This window comes from Saccostrea echinata, unplaced genomic scaffold (genome assembly GCF_033153115.1).
Source record: "Saccostrea echinata isolate AGI-Se365-2 ecotype Australia unplaced genomic scaffold, CSIRO_AGI_Sech_v1 ptg000025l, whole genome shotgun sequence".
Classification (NCBI taxonomy): Eukaryota; Metazoa; Mollusca; class Bivalvia; order Ostreida; family Ostreidae; genus Saccostrea; species Saccostrea echinata.
This window is the reverse complement of record NW_026889774.1, coordinates 13642537-13665859: the sequence shown is the minus strand read 5'-3', so window position 1 is coordinate 13665859 and position 23323 is coordinate 13642537. Positions and strand designations below refer to the sequence as shown.

Genomic DNA, 23323 nt, shown 5'->3' with positions numbered 1-23323 from the left:
GATTTTGACAGGTTTTTCTTTCAGGTGAAGCACGGCTATCATACGGACATACCGTAGTATTACCAAGAGCAAGGACCTATATACTAACTTTTAGTAAATGTATAATATAAGTCCCTGCTTAGAGACATAGCATATTTCTTGCTATTTACCGCTATATTTAAAACCATAGTAAATTATTGTTGAAATGTAAACTTAATTGTTGAAAATGTTATATTTATAATCTGTTGATTGTTAAATTAGGCCATTCCAAGTTTTTTCTCTGTTTAGCGTCCACCCATCTTTCAAAAACTTATCTACCTATTCGCAAAAAAACACACAAGCCAAAAAATAAAACACAGACTTTACAGTAATAAAGATGACATCATTCAAAGTATTTTCTTTCATGAATCTATTTTTCTCATACCGTTCATGGTAGCTCAGTCGGTAGAGCGCTCGCTCCGTGATCAGGAGGTAGTGAGTTCGAATCTCAGCCGCAACTGACCTAAGTCGATAAAAAATGGGTAGCAACTGTTCCTTCGCCATGCGCTCGGGACTTTGAAATGAAAGTTACGGGTCCTTCGGATGAGACCTTAAAACCGAGGTCCCGTGTCACGGCAGGCGTTGGCACGGTAAAGATCCCTCACTGCTCAATGGACCTGAGTGCCGAGTAAAGGTCAAAATTTGAAGCCCTTCACCGGTATATGGTGACGTCTCTATATGAATGAAAAATTCTCGAATGGGACATAAAACAACATACAATCAATCAATCAATATTTTTCTCATAGAAATATCTTCTGTTTGGTAAAATGATTGATTGTATATTGTTTTACGTCCCATTCGAGAATTTTTCACTCATATAGAGACGTCACCATATACCGGTGAAGGGCTTCAAATTTTGACCTTTACTCAGCACTCAGGGCCATTGAGCAGTGAGGGATCTTTATCGTGCCAACGCCTGCCGTGACATGGGGCCTCGGTTTTTAAGGTCTCATCCGAAGGACCCGCAACTTTCACTTCAAAGTGCCGAGCGCATGGCGAAGGAACAGTTGCTACCTATTTTTTATCGACTTAGGTCTGTCGCGGCCGAGATTCGAACTCACGACCTCCCGATCACGGATTCTGTTTGGTAAAATTAAGGTATTAAATGCTTAAAATATACATAATATGACATACTAGTGAGAAATATTTAAAGAACTTGACAAATTTTCAAAATTTTGACCAAAATAATCAATTTTAGGACACCTGATTTTGTTTGTTTTTTCTGATATGGGATGCCAAAAACCAAGGCGCACGTGGACGCTAAACATAGAAAAAACTTGGAATGGCCTTATATTGAAAAGCCAGTTAAAATTAATTTGAGCTGCATATTCATTGTCTCCATTTACGCCGCCATTAACGATGTTACATGTTTTCATGAAATCATATTTGACATAGCAAAAATTTTAAAATTTTCATTAATGAGGGCTCTGCAAGGATTTGCTGGTGCCCTTTAGTAGTCATTGTCTTTCTGTCACTGGCAAATGACTACTAAAGAGCACCAGCAAATCCCTGCAGAGCCCTAATTAATAAAATTTTAATTTTTGCTATGTCAAATATGATTTCTTTCATTTGAAAGGTTTTAAACTTTTAATAGCAGCAAAGAATCCCCTGAGAGTAATTACGGTATTTTGCCTTTTTAGAAGATCCAGAGCCTAATCTTTATCTGTCACATTGATTGATTAACACCTCTGTCTGCATGTGATATGGTTTGAACTTAAGGTCTAGCCTGGGTGACGAAGGCTTGCATACTTTATGTTAGTTCAAACAACAATTAATTTAACTCTAACTAAAAAGAATTGTAACCCCCCCAAAAAAAATCAGTTAAAGAGATGAATTTTTTTTATTACTACAAGATGTGAATGCAAGAAATACTACTTCTTTTTTTTTTTTTTTTACAAATAGGTGGAAAATACATGTGTTAATTCATTCTGTCATTTAAGAAATATATTCTTATATACTTACATTACATGTCTCACATTTTTCTTTGTATATTTTGATTTTCCTTTTTAATATTTTTCAAATTATCATGTTCTCATCCCTTTAATTTAAACCTTAGATGCATATCTATCAGCAGGGCCCAAATGCTATCTGGTCAGTTTAATTAAAACTAAATTAAAAATTTAAATATGTAAAGTATATGTAGGCCTCTTTGAACACCCATAGATTACATGTAAGTTTTCTGCTTTAATGGCATTTTAACATGATTGTAGATTGTTTTTTGTGGGAGCCCAGAATAAACAGTTTCCTACATTTATGTCGATGATTGATGTGAAAAGGATGACACCATCACCCTCTCTCTTTGTCATTGTAAGTATATCTGCTTTCATTCATACTCTTAAATTAAAAAAACTTGTTTTCTTGAAAACTTTTCATTAACTTGATAACAAATTTTATAAAATAAACAGCTTCATTAAAACACGCTTATTATGAATTGATGCTTACAGCAAAATTATTTTCATTCCCTGTTGCTTTAAGATATATTTTGAATTTAATGGCTATAACAAGTTACGTTTATAACGAATCAAAATCGTCCATCCCTGGCACTTTGTTATAAGCGTGTTTTACTGTACATCCTTGATTAAGGATGAAGCTGTTTAAATATCTGTATGATGTGACAATGTAATGTATAAATTCTAAGTATATGCCTCTATGAGATACCTCAACTTCAACTGTCATGACTCGCTATTGCAGAACTGAAATATTTTATTGTGGATTCTTTTTTATTATACATCAATTTCTGAAATTGTGTTGTAAAACCTTTGACCTTTTAGGTTTGGATTTTACTTCCCAACACAAGCAGTGATTTTTCTACATTTTTTAAAAGGGGCCTGGGCCTTTAAATACAATTGGGAAAAATCATTGACATTGATGTCAAATTGGGAAAAATCAATAAGATTGTAAATTTAACCTTACATCCTTTATTCAATTTATTTGCTACAAAATAACAAATTAGACACAGTTCTAAATTTTTAACTTTTTTAATCTTTGAAAGTTGTCATTAATTGTGACCAACTTATATTTCATTTTTTTTTGTTTTGCTGTAAAAGGTAGACATAAGAGAAAATCCTTTTCGTAATTGCCATTGAAGAATAGAATAATCTGACATGATTTATGACAAATCGTTTATTTTTCAAACTAATTATTAAAGCTTTCTAATTACCCTAGCTAATCATATTGCTGCAATTTCTCTGCAATACTAGAAGTATCTGCAGGGTGTAGAAACAGTTTGATTTTCGTGGAATCAGGGATGCTACTAGTACTTGGATTTACAAATAAAGCTATGTTTCGCCAGTTCACCTGCATCTTACACTTTCTTATGATGTATTTACACACAAGTTTGACATAACCCATGTGTTTTTCTAGGTCTTGTAAACGCACTAAGTAATCTGCTGTTCCTTACTATTATTTTAAGAGTCTGAATGACTGAGAACAATAACGTTCCATTTTAGATAAGTCGTACTTAAAAAGTTCAATATAACAAAAACAACAACGATTTTGTTTTGGGAAAAAAGCAACAGAAATTGGGAAAAAATCTGTAATTTTTGAGAGGGGAAAGGACCGATATTCGGACCTAAATTGGGTGTAGAAAAATCACTGACAAGTTTTTGAAGTTTTGTAATGAAATATTAACTTCAGTTTGAGGATTTTTATTAAGGTCACCATGCAGAGTCAATAAAACTGTACTTTGAGTGCACACACTCTGCTCTGGAATAAAGAAATTGACATACTTTGATATTTTTATTACATACTCTGTGGGAGAAAAAAGCTGATGTATTTAATCATCATGTTTTTCATAAATTCAGCAATGTGATTAAAATCATGCAGATCTTTGATTTGCTTCAGAATTCTGATAGTCACAACAGAAGTCCTGAGTGAATCAAAGATCTGAATTTATTCAGCAGACAGGAAAAGATTCAACATTTTAGCATTGAGAAATTGAACATTACTGGTAAATATTAGAATAAACAATCTTATTAAATGATAAAAAAAAAAAATTATGCAAAATGTACCATTCATGAAGAAAGAATTTCATTAGGTGTATTTCAGATTGGCAATACATATGGGTACAATCATGTAAAGGAACTATACTAACCAGGCTCTCAAGAGTTCATGGAACATCTACCCATAAAGAAAAAATGTAATAACTACTTAGAATATTATAACTCTGTATACTATGTTAGAGACAAGGGCTCAACATTAAAAAAAAAAAAAAACCTTTGAACAAGGTACTTTCAGTTTTCATTGTCTTAATAGTCCAACAAATTTTGTCAATACTTTTTTTTGTTGAAACATTCTACAGTGAATTCTTGATAATCCGGCATTTTTTATTACATCTTGCCTATATAAGTTTGGCAATGAATTGAATTCGCATTTTGGCCAGATGGTCAGATACCTATCTTTTGTGCCAGAGACTTGTGATTGTTTTTAGCTCTCCTGAGCTGAAAATTCATTCAGTGAGCTTTTCTGATCACCTGTTTTTGCAACTCTACTTTCGCTTTCGGCCGTTGCAGGAAATGAAAATCTTGATTAAAGAAATACAACTACTTTTATATCTGAATTATCTAATGACATCATTTGCTGTATTTGGCAACTAAATAAACAATGACAGTTACTAGGGCCCCACTCTGCGGGCACCCTATTGTGATCAGTCCGTCCATCCATCCGTCCTTCAGTCTGTCTGTCCATCCGAGATCTCTTGTCCAGAGCATATCTTCTCTCTCCTTGGCCCAATCTGGCTCGTACTTCACCCACAGAGTGTTTTGGGTAAAGGGTGTGCAGTGACCTTGAACCATGTTTCTAAGTCTAAGGTTAAGGTCATAGCAGAATTATATGAAAAATCCTTGTCCAGAGCATATCTTCTCTCCACTTGGTCCAATGTGGCTCATACTTCACTCAGAGAGTACCACTGGTCAATGGATGTGCAGTGACTTTGAACAAAATTTCTAGGTCAAGGGTCAAGGTCAAAAATAGCCTCTCTGTTTAAATTCTTGTCCGGAGCATATTTTCTCTCTCCTTAGCCCAATCTGTCTCATACTTCACCCACAGAGTGCCCTTTGGGTAAAGGGTGTGCAGTGACCTTGAACCATGTTTCTAGGTCTAAGGTTAAGGTCATAACAGAATTATATATAACAGTCCTACCAGTGAACAATGTTGTACTGCTTCTTGTTGTGGTCAGGTTAATGGACACTGAATAATAGCCGCTCTGTTTAAATTCTTGTCCGGAGCATATTTTCTCTCTCCTTAGCCCAATCTGTCTCATACTTCACCCACAGAGTGCCTTTGGGTAAAGGGTGTGCAGTGACCTTGAACCATGTTGAATCAATAATCCTTGTCAGGAGCATATCTTCTCTCCACTTGGTCCAATGTGGCTCATACTTCACTCACAGAGTGCCACTGGTCAATGGATGTGCATTGACCTTGAGTGAAGTTTCTAGGTCAAGGGTCAAGGTCAAAAATAACCTCTCTGTTTAAAATCTTTGTTCAGTGCATAATTTCTTTCCCTTAAGTCCAGTCAGCCTCAAACTTTACCAATTGACTTAAGGTACAGAACATTTGTGATTTTCCTTCCATAATTTGATAGAGGATATGCAACAATTTTCATAGAGAATATGCAACATTCATGATTTTTGTGTCGTTTTTTGATACAGGGTATGGAGCACTCATGATTTACTTGTAACAAGGATGACATAGAAGCCCTTTAGACTCAAACAACACATCCCTTAATAGTACACAAATGTTCCTCTTCAAAATAAACCCTTTTTAGCTACCTTACATTTTCATGTTCGTTGCTAAAAGCAGGGCCCTTTGAAATGGCCGCCTTCTCAATGATATCTAGTTATAATTGCTTCCAGGCTTTACCAACAAAGATCTCTCTTCAAAAGGCTAAGCAACCACCACACCAAAGGGGTAGGCCTGATGCTATCCCTGGAGGCACAACGTGCTCTTATCGGATGGGAACCTGTCAACTCCCGAATAATAACAGCCAAGTTTAACTCCAAGAAAAGCAAGATCAAATTGAACATCATACAGTGTTATGCCCCAACAAATGACACTGATGGCGAAAAGAAAGACTCCTTTTACCGGCAACTACAGGCAGTCTTGGATAAAACAGGGAAGAAAGACATGACAGTACTTATGGGCGACTTCAATGCTAAGATTGGAGCTGACAACACTGGCTACAGTGAATTCATGGGCACACAAGGATTGGGCTACATGAATGAGAACGGTGAGAGATTTGCAGACCTATGCTCCCTTAACCAGCTCGTAATAGGAGGCAGCATCTTTCCTCATAAACAGATTCACAAGGCCACATGGAGATCCCCGGACCATGTTACGGAGAACCAGATTGATCATAATTGCATCAACAAGAAATTTCGAAGAGCATGGAAAGATGTCAGGGTGATGAGAGGAGTAGACATTTCATCAGACAACCGTCTGCTGATGACAGCATTAAGACTGCGCCTCAAGAAGTTCAACAACATGACAAACATGAGGACAAGGTACAACGTGAGTGTCCTCAAAACAAAGGAAGTGAAGACAGCATTCCACCTCAGCTTGTCAAACAGATTCCAGCTACTACAAGACCAACCAGAAAACAATGATACCAACATTGAGACCCAATCGCCTCACATCAAGGAAATGTGGCAAGACACATGTGAGGAAGTCCTTGGCAGAAGAAAGGCTCAACACAAGGAGTGGATCTCTGTTGATACCATGAGGAAACTGGATATGAGGATGGAAAGGAAAGCGACGCTGAACATAAGCTGGACAAGAACAGCAAAGGCAAAAGCTCAGGAGGACTACACAGCCGCAGATAAAGAAGTTAAGAAAAGCATTAGGAAAGATAAACGTGATCACATTGACAACCTGGCCAAACAAGCTGAAGAAGAAGCGGGACAAGGAAACTTGAGAGAACTGTATAAGGTCACAAAGAAGCTCTCCAACAAGTTCCAGCAGACAGACAAGCCAGTGAATGACAAGAACGGGAAGCCTCTCACAACAGCAGAAGAACAATTGAAGAGGTGGATAGAACACTTTGGAGAGCTATTAAATAGACCAACACCAGAAACACCTCTGAACATACAACCAGCCGAAACAGACCTCCCGATCAACTGCGACAAGCCAACAAAGACAGAGATCACGAGAGCAATTAACAAACTTAAGAATGGAAAAGTGGCAGGGCCTGATGAGACACCAGCAGAAGCCATAAAGGCTGACACAGAGACGGCCGTTAACATCCTATATAACCTCTTCAAGAAGATCTGGGAGGAAGAGAACATTCCAGAAGAATGGAAAGAAGGCATCCTTATTAAGCTGCCAAAGAAGGGAGATCTGAGGGACTGCAGTAATTACAGGAGAATAATGCTCCTATCAGTGCCTGGCAAGGTCCTCAACAGGATACTTCTCGAGAGGATGAAAGAGGCAGTGGACCCAAAGCTTCATGACCAGCAGGCTGGTTTTAGAGCCAACAGATCATGTGCTGACCCGATAGCCAGTCTGCGCATCATCGTTGAACAATCACTTGAGTGGAAGTCCCCCCTCTATATCAACTTCATCGACTATGAGAAAGCATTTGACAGCGTGGACCGAGAGACATTGTGGAAGATACTGAGGCACTATGGAGTACCAGAGAAGCTAGTCTCCCTGATTCGAAATACCTATCAAGGCATGATATGCAGGGTTGCCCATGCTGGCCAGATGTCCGAGAGTTTTGAGGTCAAGACAGGAGTTCGACAAGGATGTTTGCTGTCACCATTTCTTTTTCTCTTGGTCATTGACTGGATCATGAGGAGTACCACATCAGGCAGGAACAATGGTATACAGTGGACACTCCTGACGCAACTTGACGATCTAGACTTTGCTGATGACCAGGCTCTCCTTTTGCACAACCACAGTCAGATGCAGGATAAAACAACTCGCCTTGCAACAACATCAGCAGGAACGGGACTCAAAATCAACATGAAGAAAACAGAATTGATGAAAATAAATACCACTGCCCAAACATCAGTCACAGTTGGTGGTGAGCCCATCAAAGAAGTTGAGTCCTTCATCTACCTGGGGAGTGTGGTGGACAGACAGGGTGGCACAGACCGTGACATCAGGTCAAGAATTGGCAAGGCAAGAACTGCATTTACCATGCTAAAGAACATCTGGGCCTCAAAGAACATCCACATTACCACCAAACTGCAGATCCTCAACTCCAATGTAAAGTCCATCCTATTGTATGGTGCAGAGATGTGGAGATTGACCAAAGCAACCCTGCAGAAGATCCAGACATTCTACAACACCTGTCTCAGGCGCATCTTCAACATCCGATGGCCTGAAAGGATCTCAGATGAAGAACTATGGAAAAGAGCAGGACAGGAATCAATGGATGTACAAATCAGACAGAGGAAGTGGGGCTTGATTGGACACACGCTAAGGAAGCCACCATCCAGTATCACACGCCAGGCCCTGACAGGGGGCGTCCAAGAAACACCTGGAGGCGTGACTCAGAGTCAGAGCTAAAGACACAAGACATGACCTGGCAAGATGCAGTAAAAGCATCTTATAATATTATGGCCTTTTATGATTAAACTTGCATAGATGGTCATCTAAGGATAAAAACTTCCAGACTTGCTTTGGATGTTGGAACTACCACACTTGCTAACCCTAACTAGAAAAAAAAAATTATGTGAAATTTGCCTAACTTATAGATAACATTCGTGAAGATGAGCTTCGTAATCTTTGATTACCTATGTTTTTAAATGTAATTGTGTTGAGAATTATGCTATACTTTCTGAAATAACTCTACAGTGAATACAAAAATACAATTTGAATCTGAAGAGGAATTTTAACCGATATTGACTTGTTGAGCAGAGAATCTTATAGATATGGACAGACATTAATGTTGAGCCCTATAATATATATAGATGTATTTGGAATCTTTTCAACTATTATTATTCAGGAGAAACTACTGTGGAATCATTAAATTTCGTAGTGGCTCAATATTCGTGGAATTTGTTGGTACCCTGCATCCAAGAATTCACGTCCTTAACGAATTAATAATTGGGGTTTTAAGAGTCATCTTTCCTTTCGTAGATATGAATGAATACAGGAAATTATGTCCCCTCCAACCTGTAAAATTTAGGCAATCCACGAAAATTGGTCCCCGAGGATTTAAATAATTCCACAGTAATAATCAGAACACCTACTTCATATATCTGCTTACCACTAACACTTCGTCACTCAAGCAACCTATTGCTGTCCTATCCTGTCTTACCTGTTCCACAAAGAGCAAGAGCCACTTAGGGCCTTTTTTGGCCCTGAGAATTTCTGAAAAATCGAAATTGCTCAGTTTTGGTTGAAAATGCAGTATTTATAGCTCGGACACTTGGTGACCATGTATCTATTGAACATGACGTAATTTCTCTCTAGTCAATGCATTATGACGTCATAAAATGCGTCATTTTCCCAATATCCTGTAAATTCCCTTAAAAATGGCCAAAAGTTAGGTATTTTTTCAATATTTCATGTAGAGCACAACCTCTGATCCAAAATATGCAATTACTTAATGAAAGATCTGTTTCTGAAGATCACGAAACATGTTTTAATTTTTGGATCGTGGGCTGTGCTCATATTTTAATTCTTTGTTGAAGGTAGTCAGATACGCATGTTTTCTGCAAAATTCAAGAACATTGCATTTTCTCAAAGCCTGTTTTCCAATACCAGGATTCTCAAAAAGAAATTTTGCTATAGGAAATGAAAGCACTAAGTCTCTACTTTATTTTGATATATGAAATGAGGCAGAGGGTGATAATCAATTAATTGATATAAGGACAGGGCCATTTTATACATAAAGTGAACCTAGCTCTTTCACTTCTTTTCCATTAAACAAATCCTGCTATTACGTGAAAGCTCAAGTGAGCTTTTCTGATGACCTTTTGTCTGGCATTCAGTCCTCTGTCAACTTCTTCTCAAGAGCCACCGGGCCAATTTTAACCAAAGTAGGCACAAAGCATCTTTAGGTGATATTATTCATTAAATTGAAGGGCCAAGCCCCATTTCACAGGAAGATAATCAAGAAAAGGCAAATAGGGTGGGGTCATCAAAAAATCTTTTCAAGAACCACAGGGCCAGAAAAGGTGAAATTCATGAGGTATTGTAGATTATAAATTGTTCAGATCCTGACCCCCAGGGGTAGGTTGGGGCCACAATAGGGGATGAAAATGTGGCCAAATGGTCTGCCTATCAGAACAAATTATTTCTTCATCAACATTGAAACAGAGTTCAATGTATCTAATTTGTGTTTAATCGTTTTTAATAGGTTAAGGTACACCAACTAGTATATAACTATCCAAGCAAATGTGTAAAATGTTATATAATCATGACAATAGTCGAAATGGCCGTCTATTAGAGTGTAAATAAGGTGGGTGAGGATTTGAGTGGCTGCTAGCTGTGTTACACAGGTGGCTATTTTTTCTAATTAAAATATATAGAAAAATCATCAGGGGGAATTGAAAGCGGCCTCTGGTCATGAGTGGCCGTTCATTTTAAATGGTCACTAAGACAGTTTTGACTGTATATATGAATAATCATTAACTTCATCTCAAGAAACACTGGTCCAGAAAAGATGAAACATGTGAAAGCTCTCCGAGATAGTGTATATTCTAAATTCCTCTGATAATGTAGATTTAATTTTTGATTCATATCATGGCCCCTATATCTATAGGATGTGGCCAAAAAAAGGTGAATCAAAATTTTACATAGGAATACACTTGTATAAAGGAGACAAATCTGATAATGAACAACAGGGCCAAAGTGACTCAGGTGAGCGTTGTGGCCCATGGACCTCTTGTTTTTTAGCTCACCTGAGCTGAAAGCTCAAGTGAGCTTTTCTGATCACCTGTTGACAGTCGTCCGTCCGTCTGTCCGTCCGTCCGTCTGTAAACTTTTCACATTTTCAACTTCTTCTCAAGAACCACTTGGCCAATTTTAAACAAACTTGGTACAAAGTATCCTTGGTTGAAGGGGAGTGTAAATTGTTAAAATAAAGGGCCAAGTCCCCTTACAAGGGGAGATAATCAAGAAAAGACAAAAATAGGGTGGGGTCATTAAAAATTTCCTTCTCAAGAACCACTGGGCCAGAAAAGCTGAAACTTATGTGGAAGCATCCTGGGATAGTGTAGATTCTAAATTCTTAAAATCATGACCCCCGGGGGTAGGGCGGGGCCACAATAGGGAATCGAAGTTTTACATTGAAATACATAAGAAAAATCTTTAAAAATCTTCTTCTCAAGAACCACTGGGCCAGAAAAGCTGAAACTTATATGGAAGCATCCTGGGGTAGTGTAAATTCTAAATTGTTCAGATCATGACCCCCGGGGGTAGGGCGGGGCCACAATAGGGAATCGAAGTTTTACATTGAAATACATAAGAAAAATCTTTAAAAATCTTCTTCTCAAGAACCACTGGGCCAGAAAAGCTGAAACTTATATGGAAGCATCCTGGGGTAGTGTACATTATAAATTGTTCAAATCATGACCCCCGGGGGTAGGGCGGGGCCACAATAGGGAATCCAAGTTTTACATTGAAATATATAGGCGAAATCTTTGAAAATCTTCTTCTCAGGAACCACTGGGCCAGAAAAGCTGAAACTTATATGGAAACATCCTGGGGTAGTGTAGAATCTAAATTGTTCAAATCATGACCCCCAGGGGTAGGGCGGGGCCACAATAGGTATATTAAAAGGGGGAAATCTGGTAAAGAACAGCATGGCCAAAGTTACTCAGGTGAGCGATGTGGCCCATGGGCCTCTTGTTGTTTTTTGTTTTTTTTTTTGTTTTTTATACTTCTATCTTAAGACGGGACATGTTATGTTATGGCAATCAAGTCCAACCGTCTGTCTGTCTGTTAGCTATTTCAAGTCTGGCTCATAACCTTTTTATACTATTAGGCCTAGAATTATCAAACTTTGTCATATGATGCATCTTGGGTAGAAGGTGTGTTGGACATTAAAAGTAGATTGCTGAGACCTTTAATTAAGATGCTATGGCTAAATATAGAAAAATCCTGTCCAGCTCATAACTAGAAAACTATTAGTCCTAGACTAATCAAACTTGGTCAATTAATGCATCTTAAGTAGAGGGTGTGTTGCATGATTCCTACTTTAAGGTCACTGTGACCTTTATTTGACCTCTAATTGTAATTGATAGTTGGTGGTGCATTTTATTTTTTTAAATAATTTTTACAAAAGAAGACTTTAGTTCTGTTAATAAATTAATATATTGCTTATCAGATTTTGAATTCTGATGAAAAGTGCTGGTTGTTTATGTAGAAAAATCTTTTATTAGGGCCCCGGAAAAATTTGCGGGTGCTCTATAGCAATCCGACTGTATGTCCATCTGTCATTCTTCCATCAACAAATTTTCTGTATATACGAATGAATGCCAGGGCAAAGAGAGATAACTGCTGAGAATGTTACCATTGTAAACTATGAAAGCTGCAATGAGTCCCTTGGGATTAATTAACTTTCCTCTTGAAGAAAATCCAAAGCAATATCTTTATCTGTCACATTGAAATAGTTAACACATCTGTCTGCAAATGAAGTTTGTTTTAAAGTTAAGGTCAATTCTGAGTCATGTTTACATTCTCTGAAATGTGGATTTAAATAATGTTTATACTTTTTTGGTTAAAATACACAATGATCGAGTTATGATTTTATAGAATTCTAAAAACAAAATATAGATAAAGATATCTTTTTCATTATTATTATTTTCTTTCTTTCTTTTCTTATTTTTTTTTTTTATTAAAGAATACTATTAATTTTAACAGGTAGTCAGATAATAACCTCATTCTATCATTGCTGAAAAAGTTCTTAATTAACGTAAACTTATAGAAGAAAAGGATGAGAGAGCAGTACAATTAATACCCTGGGATTAACTATTTTGTCTGCTGCAGAAAATTTAGAGGCTTATCTTTATATGTGACTTTAAGCCTAGTAGTGCTGAACCCGGAATATTTTGGTAAACAAAGCCATGTGCTGTGAGCTGACCCTGGAATATTCCGGGTGACAGCAACGATATTTTTAAACCGCTGTTTTAGGCGGCCAATGGAAATTCTGTCTAATTACATGTAAAGCACTTTTCTTATTTGGTATTATGTTTGAATGAATAAAAAATTCCATTACTTAGATGAAATGTGATTGGTTGTGTAAATTTAGACAGGTGAAAAGGTCATGTTTATTCCGCATGATTCAAAATGGCAGCATATTCAAGAAAACAATTTTCAATGTGCTAGTAAACATGTTTAGAGACTAAAATCGTGGTAAAAAACTTGATATATGTTTACTACAAGATGTTTTCGACATTTTCTAAGAAGAAGATAATGCTAAACATGTTTTAAATGTGAAATTTGCTATACGGTGATCGGCCCATGCCAAGGTTGCATTCACAGGTGTAGACTTTGATATGTCCGAGTTAAAAACGATCCTAAGTATTTTATTTCACATAAACTCAACAGAAATAAAGACAATCATATCATGACTAATGAAAACAATAGTTTAAAGAAGCCAGATTAAGAGAGAAATACGGCAAATGTCGAGATTCCACATCAAGGTAAAATCAATAATGGCGGACACCAACTTTTGACGAAGGTATTCAATCTTATGATGTGACTATTACACAAACGTTGAAAAGTTGTACCAAAACTATGTCCTTGTATTAAAAATTATCTTTATTACCGTCAGTAAGCATCTTAGTGAATAAAAGTTTAGTCCCATGAACAAAAAGTTGTATTTTTATAATATATTCGCTTTACCTGTTTTTACCTATTTGTTTACGCAAAGAATGAAAACTGGCTATCAAAATATTGAAGTCCTATCTCTACTGAACATTTTGATGTATAATATTTCTATGTTTTTTCAATAAAATCTGAATTAAATTGCTTAAACAAATGCACCCCAACACAGGCAAAAATATTCAGCTCATAGCACTAACACTGTGTATTTTATATAGCGCTACTAGGGTGATTAATTGACACCTTTGTCTGCAACTGTTGTTTGCTTTGAAGTTAAGGTCAAGCAGGGCTAGACAAATAGCATTGCTCAAAGCCTGGGACAACCAATTTTGTTTGATGGGCAAGTTATTTGATAAGCGGTACCTACCCGAGGACAAGTGCTTTTCTAGTTGACGAAAAACAATAGACTCAAATGTTGTTTATTTTACCGCTGTTAAAATATAATGAATCACAGCAGAACATCTGTTTTCGATGTAGCTGACAAAAACATCGAATACTTAGTTGGAACTCCTCTAGAATTAAAACATTCATGTGTTGTTCAAATTTGCACAAGACGTAAAACATGGCTGGTATCGATGTCATGACAAAAAAAGTTGAAGAGGATTTACATCTTTTGTTGTCAAAATGTAAAATTCTATTCTGTGAATACATGCCATACAAACACATGTTTCTGTTATTAAATTGGAAATGTTGAATGGAACACACACAGTCATGAAGTCCAACCCTCAATCGACAATCAGTTTTTTTTTAATAATAAAATAATGTACATGTAGATATTATTTTTTGTTTTCATTTAAATAATACAGAGAAATGTGTATGTACATGTACATATACACTTTGACATTAGTGTTGCAAAATCGGACCAAATTTACTATTGATTATCAAATTGAATTGGTAGCATACAATTGATTATATGACCAATAATTTGAACTTTAACTTAAAGAATAAATTTTAAAAAAGTTAACTTTAAAATATTTAGATATCCTCTGAAATGAAAACGATATTTCAATAAAAATCTGTGAGATCAACTTCAATTAATGCTAATGGGAAAATTTGTCCGCCATTCGCAAGAAAAATAGAGGAACATCCGTTGATAAAGATCAAAGATAAACCACTTGCTTTAAAAAATATATTTGAAAAAAAATAAGCGACTATCAATTTTAAAATTTTTAAAGATCAAAGATAAACCACTTGCTTTAAAAAATATATTTGAAAAAAAATAAGCGACTATCGATTTTAAAATTTTCTATTGCTTGTCTCCGACGTTGCCTTCAGCGACAATTTTTTATATCGTTGGCGACTATCATAACAACACTATTTGACATGTATTTAAAATTTTAAGTTTAATAATCAATGTGCACTGCACATGCTTTGAAGTCTCCCTTGAATTAGAAATTTCCCCCTAAATTTCTCTGTGGGAGAGTTAAGTGATTTGGGATCTCGGTGGGTCCTAAATTCTAATGATAATGCTTTCATTTTGTGTGATTTAAGAAAAAGGTGGGACAAGCATATTTTTTGGTAGGACAAGTAATTTTTACGATGGTAACCTGTCTGAGGGCAAATACTGCAAAATTCTATTTGTCTGCCCTTTGGTCAAGTCTGGGTAATATTTTCATTCACTGGAGGCTGGCATTTAAAAAAACACATCCTTCATTCTTGTTTAAATATACATTTAACTGAGTTACTATATATGATGTTTTTTATTGCCTTATATAAATACAAGGATACTATTTACAGGCTATTGGATGTTTAGGAATTATCTTGAAATTTTACTTATACAGTTGCTGTTGCTTATTCTTCTTTATATATTTTATAAATTTTTTGTAATCAATTAAAATTCTCATTCCTTAAGCTGCACTCATATTTCTGTCCCTTGGCGGGGCTCTTGTTGACTGGTCAGTTTTCTAGATAAAAATAAAAAGACTGTCCCTGCATCAGTTGCTAACAACTATGAGGGTTGTTTGTGAGAAGGATGTTCTTCATACTGCAGAGACCATGAAACCACAGATAATTTATTTAAATGCTTGCATTGCTTGTGTAGATTTAACTTTGCGTCAGTCATGGTGTTGATCAATGCTATGTTTTATTCTGATAGCAAGGATTATTAAGATACTGTGTAAACACTAATTTTCCTGTTTGTTTAATTTTCGTTGTTTTCAATGTTTATGAGATCCACAAATTCATGACCTCCACAAATGTATTTCAAATATGAAGACTCAGCATTTCTTCATCCATGAAATAAATCCTTAAGAATCAGTATATTTCATCAACCCACCAAAATTTGATCCCATGAAAATATGTGATAATACAGTATCTACCAAAGTGGTTAATTTTTTCTCAAATAGTTAGAAGAAATAGCTTTCAAATAGTTTGAGTGATTAATTCTGATTTATTGTCAAGCCATTAATATTTCTTTCTTACAGCTCTTTTTGACGATGTTATATGTCTCATCCAAAGATATCTTTTTTCTGATTGAGATGGAAGGATTTGGATTTGCTTCTGTTCTAACCATGGTGTTTGCAGGACAGATTTATCTGAGGTACAGGGAACCCAATATTCCTAGACCTATCAGGGTAAGACCCACAACCAAAGGAATTCATAGTAAATAGGTTTATATATTGTATGTTGAAAATTGTAAAATTGTTCTGTCTAATCCAATATATTTACATCCACTGAAGATTTTCTCTTTACCACTTCTTATGAAAACCACTTTTTTCATCAATCAGTAACACTGGTAAACTAGGAATAGAACTGGCATTTCAAGCCACCTGTATAGATTTCTTTGCAGTTGATTTTCAATCGGTGAAACACAGAGTGATGTACATATCAACAATACAATTATATTTAACATACTAAAACCTTAATGTGATTATTTATACAGACATAAATCTAAAAAATGTATTTCTTTGTTTGTTAGTAGAGGAATTGACAGTTGCAGCTTATAATCAAGGGAAAAAAATTGCATTTCTTCAATAATCATGATAATGCAGATTTGTTTATGAATTTCAGTGATATCACAAAATAGCTTAATATCCTGAATGGAAATATGTGTAATATCAATACTTAAGGAGTAGGGTTACAGTCTTGTCAGAGACTTTTGGTTCTTAACTTTGAGATGGCCACTACAGACTTTGGATGCATAAACTGTATAGGGGTAAAATAACTCACGGTGTAAATATTCGCTATATTCACAGTGTAAGTAAATCTGTGAATTCAAGAAATGGTGAATAAGTTTTCAATAATTTTTTTTTTCTAATTTAATTATGAGGGTTGTTAGAAAAGTAAGAGGACAAGTTTCATTGCCAGTGTGCTATTTTCACGAAACCAGTAAAACTGTGCAGATAAATACTATATGTATTTTTTAATAAATATGTAAAGATTTGGTGTTTTCCGATGATCGTTAAAAAATGTACAGCTATATTATTTAGATAAAACATGCTTCATGGAGCATGTCAGTTTTTCGCACGTTTACATTACATAGAAATTTTTTGGAAATTAAAAATTGTACTGTTATAGCGCATAAAGATTTATAATATTTCACATGTTGCTACAATATTCATGAAACAACATCTGGTGAAAATTTGAGTTAAATTGGAGGGGTTAAGACTGTTTTATTGCTAATTATAGATGATCAATGCGTAAAAACAAAGTCAAGAATGGCGATGTCATTAATCATGTTGGAGCACCAAGCTATTGAAAAATTATGTGTGCAAACAGGAAAATGCCCAAAAGAGACTAAAATGTTTTTAGATGCTGCTGGGGATTGCCTTCTTGTACCTAGGAATAGAGTGTTCGTTTGTAAGAATGGACTGACATTTTTGATGATCAACTTTTGTGATACCCCAAAAGCCCACATATCGCACGGACATTGCGCCTATGGATTTTGAACTGTTTCCATACCTGATCGCTGAACTGTGTAGACATTTATTTTAAGATCTCGCAAGTATCCAACACACCACAGAAGACTAGCAATAACTTTTAATTACAAGAAAATAATTAAAATCTAAAGAAATTTGCCAGAAATTTAATGGAATCTTTAAGAAATATATTTCTGTGAAGTTTCATACTATTTTATGTCTGAAAGAGCAAATAATAGCTGAGTCCACATAGTTTTTGAATGGCCCTTGTACACCTCTAGTTTATCCATGTTACTGATTGAATAATGCATTGAACAGTGCCCTTTGAGTCATAATCCATCCCTCCCCCTTTTTCCAAATCAAATCTTCTATAGAATAAAGCATTTTGAAAACTTTTCAGATTACCAGACCTAACTGACTATTTTGTCGATCCTAAATCACCTTATTTTTCTTCTTCTTAAGCAATTACCTTCTTCTCTTGGTTTATTTTGCTTTATAATATAATGAATAAATTGCCATTCTATGGATCCTATACAGGGTTATTTTATACTCAGGTGACTGTTAAGGCCCTTGGGCCTCTTGTTTATTGACATGGAAAGAGAAATCCATAGGGTCAAAAAAAAATTTTTTTTTTAAGGATTTTGGTATGATGAAGGCTCTCATGCATGAACTTTTAGGAAAATCTGTTCATGCATGCCAAAAAGTTTAATAATCTCATACATAGATTTCTTAAATCTTTGGCATGGGATCTTACAACCAGCAAGATACAGTTATAAATTTTCTAAACAGATGATGCAAATAAGTCTTTTCCTTTGTGTTTCAGGTTCACATCATTCTTCCAATTATTTTGTTCCTGATAAGTTTTGGAATTATAGTGTTGACGTTTTACCAGAAGCCCAAAGAAAGCTTCATGGCACTGGGCTTGGTTGCAGCTGGTATTTTCTTGTATTTAATTGGAACTTGGAAACACAAACCAAAGGAAATTGCAGACAAACTTCGTAAGTTTTGTTTTCATTTTCTTTTTAATTTTTAGGTCACCAATCACTCAGGTGACTTATTGGTATCTGTTTTCATCCGTTGTCTTGTATTGTGTGTCATACATTTACATTTGAACATTTTCATCTTCTCTGGAACTGCTGCACCAATTTCATTCAATTTTAGCATATAGTATCTAGGGTTGAAGGGGAACAAAAATTATGAATTTCATGGTCCCCAACCCTCTTGGGCTTGAGGGGTGGGGCTAAAACGGTAAAAATTAATGCAATCTCTAAAAACCTTCTTCCTTACTCCTTGACATCAAGCAGTCAAACTGTTGGCCTGATTGTAATGAATATTGAACGTTCTACCAAAATTATGAAATTCATTAATGGCCCCAGGGTCAGGGAAATTGGAGTTGGGTTGGGCTCTATTGATCGTAAAGTGAAAATGCATAAATAAATTTAAAAAGTATCTTCTCGCCTCCTGCATATTAAGCAGACAAAATAAGTGCATGTTTATGATGAGCAAGGGTGCCTTTTTCAAAATTGTGAAATTCATGGCCCATGGGTCAGGGGTTCTTGTGTTAGGGTGGGGTTCTATTGATCATAATATACTGAAAATGCATGAATTATTTTAAATTCTTCTTCTCTGCCCCTGGGTATTCAGCAGAGAAACTAACTGCATGGTTATGATGAGCAAGAGTATTTCTTCCAAAAACTTTGAATTTCATAACCCTTGTCAGAAGTTCTGGTATTTGGGAGGGGCTCTATCTATGTGGTTTTTGGAGACCAGGTCTTCCAACAATCTATTGGGATTTCCATGGGTACCAATTGCACCCTGTTATTAGCAGATCTTTTTTTGTATTCATATGAAGCAGAATTTGTCCAAAATCTTATATGTGAAAAGAAGAAAACACTTGCTGTGGCCTTCAACTTGACATTTAGATATATCGACGACATACTGTCAATTAACAATGGCTATTTCCATTCTTATGTCGATACGATATATCCCGGTGAGCTTGAGATAAAAGATATCACAGAGTCTGACACATCTGTTTCATATTTGGATATTTTACTTGAAGAAGACGTTAATGGTAATCTAACAACCAAGCTTTATGATAAACGTGATGACTTTAACTTTTCAATTGTCAACTTCCCTTACTTATGCAGCAATATACCTTCATCACCTGCATACGGGGTATATATATCTCAGTTGATTCGATACACAAGAGCATGCTCTACGTATGTACAATTTCTAAAACGAGGTAAATTACTGACAAACAAGTTGATGAAACAAGAATATCAGCTGTCTTGTTTAGAGCATCATTTCGTAAGTTCTATGGTCGATACAATGACCTTGTCAGCAAATACAATTTATCATTGAGTCAAATGCTGACTGACGTTTTTCATACTAATTGTTAGGCCATTATTTACACACCGAATTGTCAACCAATTTTTCCGTTATTTCCCGATCATGACAAGGAGCACACGGCGGGTGTGACCAGTTGGCAGGGGATGCTCACTCCTCCATGGCACCTGATCCCACCTCTGATGTTTGGAGGTCCATGTTTGCTCTGCTCCTATTTTGTATTGTTTAATGGACTTTTGAGCTTGAATACTGTTCATTATCTCCATATATTTCATAGTGAAAATACATCACTTTCTTGAAAATCTTCTTCTCTGCTTCTATGTATTAATCAAACAAACTAAGCGCATGGTTGAAATTCCTGGATCCCTTGGTGAGGAGTTTTTGTGTTAGAAAGGGGTTCAATTGATTATATAATGAAAAAGCATTAATTCTTTGAAAATCATCTTCTATGGCACAGGGTATTCAGCAGATGAACAAAGTGTGTAATGAAGATAAGCAAGGTGGCCTCTTCCAAAATTGTGAAATTCTTGGGTTCTGGGTCATGGTTTCTGGTGTGAGGATGGAACTTTTTGGATTATAAAGTGAAAATAAATTGATTGTTTTCAAATCTTCTCAGCTCAGGGTTGTATTTTACTCGGGTGACTGTTATGGCCATTTGGCCTCTTTTTATGCAAGTGGAGTGATCTGCTCCTTAGATCTAAGACTAAATGCAGCTAAACTTCAGTATCCCAAACCAATATCTCAAATACTATGGATATTGGAAGGGATTTGGAAGTCCCAAGCACTTTTTCATTAATGAAATGTGGAGATAACAAACAGTAATCAGGCTCAAAAGTTCATTGAAACAATACAAATTGGGAGCAGAGCAAACATATATATATATGTGAAAAAATCAGAGGTGGGATCAGGTTCCTTGGAGGAGTAAGCATCCCCTGTTGACAGGTCACACCCACTGTGTGTTCCTTGTTTTGTTCAAGCAAATGGAAAAATCCATAAATTCAGTATGTAAATAATGGCCTAACAATTAGTGTGAAAAACGTCAGAATCGAATTGTATCAAATCAACTGGGAGACATAAACCTTATAAGGGTTTATTGCTACATAAGTAAGGGAAGTTGATGATAGAAAAATTGAAATCATCACGTTTATCATAAAGTTTTCTTGTTAGGTTACCATTAATATCTTTTTCAAAGTAAAATATCCAAATATAAAACAGATGTGTCAGACTCTGTGGTATCTTTTATTTCAAGTTTGCTGGGATAGAATTTTTACCCTAGGCTAACTTGAAGTTTTTCCTTGGTTCCATTGAGTTTGGTTATGAGGTTTCACTGTAAATTGAAATCTACAGCATTTTACTGAATGTTTTTCATAGTATTGTTAGTACATGTCTAATATTTGTTTAAATATTTGACAGATTCCATCAATATCTTCATTCAGAAGTTGCTTCTCGTAATGCCGCCAGATAACTCTGATGACATCGACTGGGAATAACAACTTCCTTATAAAGGGAAAATTAGATACATCATGAACAATGACCAGAGTTTAAGAATAAAAGGATTAAAATTTTAGATTTTATAGAACATTGAATGCATTTAAGATTTTTAAAAAAAATAATTGATATAAGGAAATACATGTACTCAACAAGTTTGATCTGGTAAAAAATGCATTTATTTTTGCGTGTTTTATGCTTTGTGTGCAGATGTTTTAAATGTTTATATATCACTGCATAAAAATGTTGTAAATTTATTGCTTTGAAATAATTTTGATGTTTTAACTTCATAACCCTATTAGGATATACATGTACTACTTTTTTTAGGTCACCTGAGTCACTCAAGTGACCTATTGCTATCTGTTTTCATGTCGGTCAGTCATAAACTTTTGTACATATTCAGCTTCTTCTCTGCAATGGCTGAACCATTGTCAAACAATGTATTCCATCTATAGGTAAAGGGGAATAAAAATACAAATTTCATTGTTCTGCCTCCCAGGGACCTGAGGGGTAGGACCAAACCATTAAAATTAATGCAAACTTCAAAAAGCTTCATCCCTTCTCCAGAAAATGAATCAGGCAAACTGCTTGCATGATTATAATAATCAATAAACCCTTTGCCAAAATTATGAAATGTATTGCCCCTGGTTCAGATGTGAAGGTGGGTCTTAATTGGCCTTAAAATACATTTCATCTTTCAAAATTGTGTTCTTTTCTCATGGACATCTAGCAGATAAACTATTTCCATGATTATAATGAAAACAACCATCTACCTATGAAATTTGTTGCCCCCTGGTCCAAGGTTTAGGCTAAATTGGTCATATATTGAAAAATACATTACTTTGTTAATTTTCTTCACTCGTGAAAATTTAGCTGGAAAACTGCAGTGTTCTAGCCCAGGAGTGAGGTTAAGTTAGTCATTATTGAAAATTAACTACCTTTTTTGAAATCTTCTTTCTCCTCTGTTCAAGGACAAACAGCTTGCAAGCTATTTCCATGATTGTTATAAACACCACCCAATACTGTGTCTGAAATGCATGGCTCCTGGGCCATGGTTCAGGCTCTATGCTCATATATTTGATATACATACTGGTAGCACCTTTGAAATTTTTTTTTACTGGTGGATATCTAGCTAACAAACTGTTTGCATTGATTGTAACTATGTGTAACACAATGCCCTCTTCTAAATTTCATGGTGCATGGTCAGTGGTTCATGTCCCAGGATAGAGCTAATTTGGTCATATATAGAGTACATCTTCATTACTCTAACACTTAGACATGTAGCAGGCAAATATTTTGTATGATTACAGGTTGGGTTATATTAATATGAAAATTTATATCCCCACATGTCCAAGGATCAGACCTCAGGATGGGGCTAAGTTGGTGATACAGTGAAATTTATGACATAGTGTAACATCTCTTTTACTCCTGAATCTCTGGAAGATAGATAAGAAGTGTAATATAGAGTCGTTACCACACTGTAAAATTTTGTTACCAGGTCAGAGGGCAGGTGGGGCTAAATTGGTCATAGCCTCAGAAACTTGTGTTACTCATGGGCCTCTTATTCATAGCAAACATTTACAATGTTTTGTATTTTACCAACTTGCTATAATAAACCAGTGCAGGAGAGCTATTGTTTTAAGTGCCATCCAGCATCTGTTCATTTTCAGGCCAAATACTAAATACAGTTCTTAGATGTATTTGAATATTAGTCCTTTTATGATCAGCATTTACCCTTTGGGTGTGTTCTAAGTAGAAATCTTAATATGTCATAAAAATTCTATCCATATGTAGTACTGTTGTTAAATTTTTTGATGAGTTTCTATTCCTTTTCATGT

At 35.6% G+C, this 23323-nt stretch overlaps 1 protein-coding gene across 2 annotated transcripts in view; it reads left to right on the top strand.

The window, feature by feature from the left end:
* LOC133192058 (large neutral amino acids transporter small subunit 1-like) overlaps positions 1-21518 on the top strand; it is a 54416-nt gene extending 32898 nt beyond the window's left edge. For both annotated transcript variants that reach the window (XM_061327899.1, XM_061327898.1), the window contains exons 8-11: positions 2229-2325; positions 16218-16367; positions 18475-18649; positions 21411-21518. In XM_061327899.1, coding sequence (XP_061183883.1) covers positions 2229-2325; positions 16218-16367; positions 18475-18649; positions 21411-21487 — 499 coding nt within the window. In that variant the 3' untranslated portion in view covers positions 21488-21518. The remainder of the gene's footprint in view (positions 1-2228; positions 2326-16217; positions 16368-18474; positions 18650-21410) is intronic.
* Positions 21519-23323: the final 1805 nt, after the last annotated feature.